The following is a 6,815-nucleotide window of genomic DNA, read 5'->3' as shown; positions in this document are numbered from 1 at the left end:
GTTTATATTATTTTATTGTGTTGAAAGCTAAAATAGATCCATTGCTGCAGCATATGTATAGGTAAAATAGATAAAGTAATTTTTGGTGAAACTAAATAGCTAAATATTTAGAGCCTGTTTGGATTAGCAGTTTCCGCAACTCAATTCTCAGTTTCTATAACTCATAACTCAAAAATGGTGGAACCTATAGTAAAAAGGTTGTTTGGCCAAACGATAACTCTGTTTCCATAACTCAATTCTCTGATTTTTGAGTTATGAGTTATGGAAACTGAAAACACATTTTGGCTGTTTTCAATTTTCATAACTCATAACTCAATAGCAATATTGTAATTAAACATACATAGGGGACCTACAAACAATACTCAGCCACAACTTTTGACCTTTGACTTTTTTTTTTTCTTTCTTCTCTGGGTTGGCGGTCTGGTTTCTTCTTCTTTCTTTCTTTTTTCCTCCTGGGTTGGCTGTTCGGTCTGGGTTTCTTTTTTTTTTTTTTTTTTTTTTTAGTATCTAGACTCACCAAACTTAGTAAAAAATAAAATAAAATAAAATAAAACCCAGACCGAACAGCCAACCCAGGAGGAAAAAGAAGAAGAAGAAGCTGCTAGTGAAAAAAAAAAAAAAAAAAAAAAAAAGGCTGCACCATGACAGGCATGGGCCCTCCAAATAGGGTGAAAAATAATGAGCGATGAAAACTGAGTGATGAAGACAAACGGATGTGAAAAATTGAGTGATGAGTGATGAGTAATGAGTGATGGAAATTGAGTGACAGAAATTGAGTGATGGAAATTGAGTGACAACATTCTATTGGCCAAACAGGCTCTTAGTTCCACTGCCGTGGATGCTCTAACAAATCCAAAATGTTAGGTGTGAGAATGTTAGGTGGCTCACAGTAGGACATTGATATGAGAGAGAGAGAGAGAGAGAGAGAGAGGGAAAAAAAAAAAAAATACTGTAACAAAATAGTGCCGTAAATACATATCCACTGTCAAACTTACCAAAATAAGAAAAATAAAAGCCAGACGCAGATACGCATGGCCAAAACGCAATCCAAACGTGCCTGAAGAAAGTAAGAAACAGTCAAACAATGACGAAGCAAACTGATAGGTTCCGTCAACAGTGAGTGTGAAGAAATATACACCCAAAACCGGATGTATTTTCTCAGAAACAACAGAAAGCAGAAACTACTTTCTTGTTACATGCCTTCAAGTCTCTTTGCGAAGAAATAGAAAACACAGGAAAAAGAGAGAAGGAAGGAGAAATTTGGGAGCAAAAATGGCGGATGGTGCTGTAAACTTCTTACTTGACAAACTAACAAGTATTTTACTACAGGAGGCATCACTGCTAGGAGATGCTTACGATGAAATTGAAGAGATAAAGCTTGAGTTAGAGAGCATGAGATCATTCTTAAAAGATGCAGAAAGAAGAATCGAAAGAAGTAAGTCAGTGGAAACTTGGGTGAGGCAAGTAAGAGAAGTAGCATATGAAGCTGAGGATATTATAGATGAGTTCAAGCATCATAAAGATATGGAGGAGCATAAAAGTGGTTTCAAGGGTATCACCAAAGAAATTGTCCACTTCCCCAAGAACATCATTGCAAGGCATCAAATTGCTACAAAGCTTCCAAAGATCAAAGTGAAGGTGCGTGAGATCTCTGATAGAAGCAAGAGATATGGTTTTGATAAGCTTGATGAAGGGACAAGTAACTATATGTCTCGTGAAAGTTGGCAGCACCAAGCAGTACCATCAATTTTTTTTGGTGAAGATGAGATAGTAGGAATGGAAGAAAAAACAGAAGAAATGATTGAATGGTTACTTGAGGATGAACGACGCCGGACAATTATTTCAATTGTGGGAATGGGTGGTTTAGGTAAGACCACTCTAGCTACAAGAGTCTACAATGACCAAAGAATCAAGCAACAATTTAATTGTTGCGCATGGATATCAGTGACCCAAATACATGACAGCAATGAGCTACTAAGAAGCATGGTCAGAGAATTCTTTGAGACAAAGCAACTAGTGTTACCAAACAATTTTGGAACAATGAACAATATACAGTTGATGGCAATGCTCTTTCACTTTTTGCATCAGAAGAGGTATGTTGTTGTTTTGGATGATGTATGGGACATATCTCTCTGGAGTTCAATAAGATATGCTTTTCCAGATGATAAAAATGGAAGCAGAATTATCCTCACAACAAGAAATGAGAATGTAGCAACATCTGTTGGAGTCGGATACCGTGTTAATCACCTTGAGCCCCTTCAAGAGAAAGATGCTTGGGCTCTTTTCTGTAAGACGGCATTTTGGAATGAACCAGGTCGTTGCTGTCCTCAGGAACTGCAACCATTAGCTCATGCCATTGTGAACAAATGTGAAGGCTTGCCACTTGCGATTGTGGCCATTGGAGGTCTAATGTGTTCAAGAAGCAAGGCAATCGGGGAATGGAAGAAAGTTTATGAAAGTCTCAATTGGCAACTTAGCTACAATCCCAATCTGGGACAAGTTAAGGGTATGTTATTGTCAAGTTACAAAGATTTACCCTTCTATTTAAAACATTGTTTCTTGTATTGCTGTATGTTCCATTATTGTTCCCAAATCAAGAGGAAGAAGCTGATTCGGTTGTGGGTAGCAGAAGGTTTTGTTAAAGAAAGAAAAGGGAATACTATGGAGGAGGTAGCAGAGGAGCAACTCACAGAGCTTATTCTACGAAGCATGATTCAGGTCACAGAGACTAATGCTGCTGGGAGAGTGAAGACCTGTCGAGTGCATGATGTTATGCGTGAACTGGCTATGACGATTTCTGAGAAAGAGAATTTCTGTGCAGCTTATGACGGAAATGAATCAAGGCTAGAAGGAAATTTCCACCACCTATCAGTACACGATAGAGGTGAAAAAATCCGATTGAGCAGAACCATGTCACACCATCTTCGCTCTTTCTTCGTATTTAAGACAGATACGTGCACCTCATTCTCTTTGGATGCAGCACTATCCAAATTCAAATTGCTAAGGGTGCTTAATCTACAAGGAGTTCCTGTCGTAACAATTCCAAACACATTGGGTAGGTTGTTCAATTTGAGGTACTTGAACTTGAGAGATACCAAGATTAGTGAGCTTCCCAAGTCAATCAAAAAGCTAAGGAACCTACAAACCTTGGATGTTTGGAATACTAATGTGAGAAGGCTACCAAGTGGAATATCAAAGCTGACAAGATTGAGACATCTATACATGTATTGCAACAATTATCAGAATTCTGAAACATCCAATATTGCTAATAGCACAATGGCTCCAACAGGAATATGGAATATTCAATGCCTACAAACTCTGGCTTGCCTTGATGCGGAGGAAGAGTTAATCCAACAAGTTGGGAACTTGACTGAACTCAGAAGGCTGGATATTACAAAGCTTAAAACTGTTCATGGGCCAGAGTTGTGCACTTCCATTCAGAGGATGAAAAACCTCCTCCGTTTATGTGTGACAGCAACTAACGAGGAAGAACTTCAGTTGGAATCTTTATCTCTTCCTCCATCGTATCTTCAGAAGCTGGAATTGGTTGGACGGTTAAATACATTGCCTCGCTGGTTTGAGTCACTATCAAATCTCACTCATCTGTATTTAGGTAGGTCTTATCTCCAAGATGATATGGTTCTTTCTCTCCACAAATTGTCTGCTCTAGTGTTTCTTGAACTCAGAAAGGCCTACAATGGTAAGATCTTGCACTTTAAGGCAAATTGGTTTCCTAAACTCAACAAGCTGAAAATTGTGGAGCTCGCACAATTGGATAGTCTAGTAGTAGAAGAGGGTGCATTGCCAACCATTCAGGAATTGAATCTAATTCGTTGTCTGGAGCTAAAGGCGTTGCCTCAGGGTGTTGAACATCTGATTAGCCTCCAGAAGCTATACTTGGAAGAGATGCCAGAAGAATTTATACAAATGCTGAGGAATGATAAAAATCATGATCAATCAAAGGTATGCCACATACCCACTATCAAAATTGTACGTTTAAATGGACAAAGTCATGTAGTTGAAACACTTTGCTAGCCAAATGTTAGCTATTCCAAAAATAAAATATAAACCACCTTCATTCTTGTTGTCAAGGTAGTTTACTTGTCTGGCTTGGATGCGGTTTCGATTGTGCAATATTGAGGCCATGTTAAAGATGGTGGCTCATATTCTGTTATGCTAGGGATGAATAATAGGTTTGTGGGGTGTGGAAAGCATAGCCCCTTGTCATTCAAGAAAAGTATATTGGGAATTTCAATGTATTGGGTTAGGGTTTTGATTGAGAAGGCATATATGTTATAACCCTATATTGAGAATTTAAAATCTAGGCAGGCACACATCCTTGCCCTTGCAGAGGATTCATATGCTGCCCTCTTTAAATCCTCTTTGTGATTTGGAATACTTCAGGAGTCAGATAATACTTATATATTCATTCACAATACTCTCAAATCATTCTATTTTAAACAATGAATTAGAATCTTACGGCCACAATGATTTGAGTGATTAGAAATGCTAATATTCTTTCTTTCTGGTCTTCTCTGCTACTAATCCAATCAATAACAAAGTGAGTCTACAATAATTCTGCACAATTTAAAACTTTATAACTGTATGCAAACAATTTTTTGCAATGGATTTTGTGCACGTGAATATCAAAGAAACTTGGTATTCATTAGTTGAGTAACATCTTGTTTCTCTGTATAACATTGTGATGTATGAAACTTCCAGTTAAAGAACTAATAAAAGGACATGCACTAATTAAAAGATGTAACCAGATGTACAGTACAGATGTAGTAAGTTTATATCATTGTGAAGCCTTCAATCCTTTTCAAGGCAGAATTTCCGGCATAAAGAATGCTGCTGAACCTGCTTCAAAAGTCAAAAAATAAAATCTAAGCCAAAACAACTAATATCGTGTTTGAGCACAACTAACACCTCCTCGTGTTTCTAATAGAGACATCCACCATTCAAATCGTCCCACCCAAATTATAAAATTAAAAAAAAAAAAAGATAAAATAAAATAACAAACACACAATTATATAAGGAACAGGCAATTCAAGTTTCATGAGCATTAAAGCAAATACCTGAAGACCCCATTATATGGTGGCAGCAGAGTGGTAAATCGTACATATTAGCCAAAATCCTAGCCATGGTCAGCCTGAGCCCAATGATTGTAAATGAAACTCACACACATGGTGTTACCTGTTTCTTATATGCTATTTGTTTGTGAAGTGAGGAAGCCGGAGGTTCTTTGAAGATGCTAAAGCCCAATGCAAGAGTCACCAAAAGCCCATTAAAGGACACCATCGCATGCAAGGTCACATTTTTTTAGGTTAAGTATTATGGGCACACAAATGACTGGGGTCCAGGTATTTTACGATAAAAGAAACTAGGTAGTTCGTTGCTACCCAAAAGGCACTTGTAGGTAAATGGGCCGGGTACCCACAATTTGTCTTTTCCATTTAACTGATGGATCTTTTAATAAGCCCTATCATGAAAGGTTATATATTTTATAAGGAAAATTTTTTTTGGGAAACCATTTTATCACCACACTGATTAGGAAGGCTAAATATTTATCAAAAAAGAATAGTAAGGTTAAATAAATATAAATAAAATGAAAAACTTTCTTTTAAACTATAAGTTAAGGGTGTAACAAAATAAATCTTACGGTTCAGAAGTAACAAAAAAACATTTTGAGATTTAAAAAAAGCAGCAAATTAAATCACAAACCATTTTATGTTGAACAAGCATATTATGCAGAATTAGATTTCCTAGAACAATTGAATCTTTTGTAATGATTAAGAATTTATTTACATGTTTAATAACATTATCACATTCTTTCATTGTGGTTCCATTAAATCTCTTAATTAAAAGTTGAATGTAAGTGCATGTTTTAGAGGAAGCATGATATGTGTTAATAATAGCATCAAACATTATTTAAACATTTGCATATATATATTAATAGAGTTTCAATGTCAAGTGCTATAAATATAAGCAATATATCTCTCACATTTTAAAATTATGTTAATGTTTTACATATATTCCTCTAATATTAATAATAGCATTTTCACTTATACTTCTACTGGCCATAACTAAGAGTATTAGTATTGGGGAACTAATACACTCAAAATGTTATTTTAGCAACCCCCAAACACCAAAAACCTACAACATCTGGATTGCTAAACTTAAAACTTTTTGAACTTAAGAAATCATTTTTAAATCATTTCCTCTCTCTCTCTCTCTCTCTCTCTCTCTCTCTCTCTCTCTGAGGTTGATTTTCGGTTTTGGTTGATTTCTTGTGGTGGCTGGTCGTGGGTTAGATATTTGTAGTGGGTTTGCACGTGATGATTTTTGGGTGAATACTTGCGGGTGAGTTGGTGATTTGTTTGGGTATTTTTGGAAAATCTGTGGTGGATAGCATGATTTTGTTGGTTTCATGTGGTGGGTTTGCGGTGGGTTTGGTGATTAGTTTTGTTTCTGAACATGGTTGTTGTGGATTTATTATTATTATTATTATTTTGAGACAATATATACTTGCAGTGGCAATAATGGTGGGTTATGGTGGCTAAGGGTGGCAAATGGGCGGGTTTGGTCATAAATGGGTTGGGTGTTTAATTACCCATTTATCCATTTATGACCCATTTATATATAAATTAATTATCCATTATCCACCCAACCCATTTAATTAGTAACCTGCCCATTTAATCCAATATGACCCAAATAAATAAATAACTTGTTACTAGATTTTCCCATTAAGTTAGCAACTACAAAATTTCTCATAAACCAAATAAGACCCTTGGAAATCGAATTAAAATCTTTTA

General features: G+C 36.2%; 1 protein-coding gene across 2 annotated transcripts; it reads left to right on the top strand.

Moving 5' to 3' along the window:
- Positions 1-1,037: 1,037 nt before the first annotated feature.
- Positions 1,038-4,340, top strand: LOC115984176 (disease resistance protein RPM1-like). Of its 2 annotated transcripts, XM_031107106.1 has the most exons (2): positions 1,038-2,506; positions 2,630-4,340. In XM_031107106.1, exons 1-2 carry the CDS (start codon positions 1,273-1,275, stop codon positions 4,033-4,035), a joined length of 2,640 nt encoding a protein of 879 aa, XP_030962966.1. In that variant the 5' UTR covers positions 1,038-1,272; the 3' UTR covers positions 4,036-4,340. The 2 variants fall into 2 exon arrangements, with proteins under 2 accessions (XP_030962966.1, XP_030962964.1); XM_031107104.1 differs by having other exon boundaries at positions 1,038-4,340.
- The last annotated feature ends 2,475 nt before the right edge of the window (positions 4,341-6,815 follow it).

Source organism: Quercus lobata, chromosome 4 (assembly GCF_001633185.2).
Source record: "Quercus lobata isolate SW786 chromosome 4, ValleyOak3.0 Primary Assembly, whole genome shotgun sequence".
NCBI lineage: Eukaryota > Viridiplantae > Streptophyta > Magnoliopsida > Fagales > Fagaceae > Quercus > Quercus lobata.
This window is presented reverse-complemented; position numbering and strand designations above follow the sequence as displayed.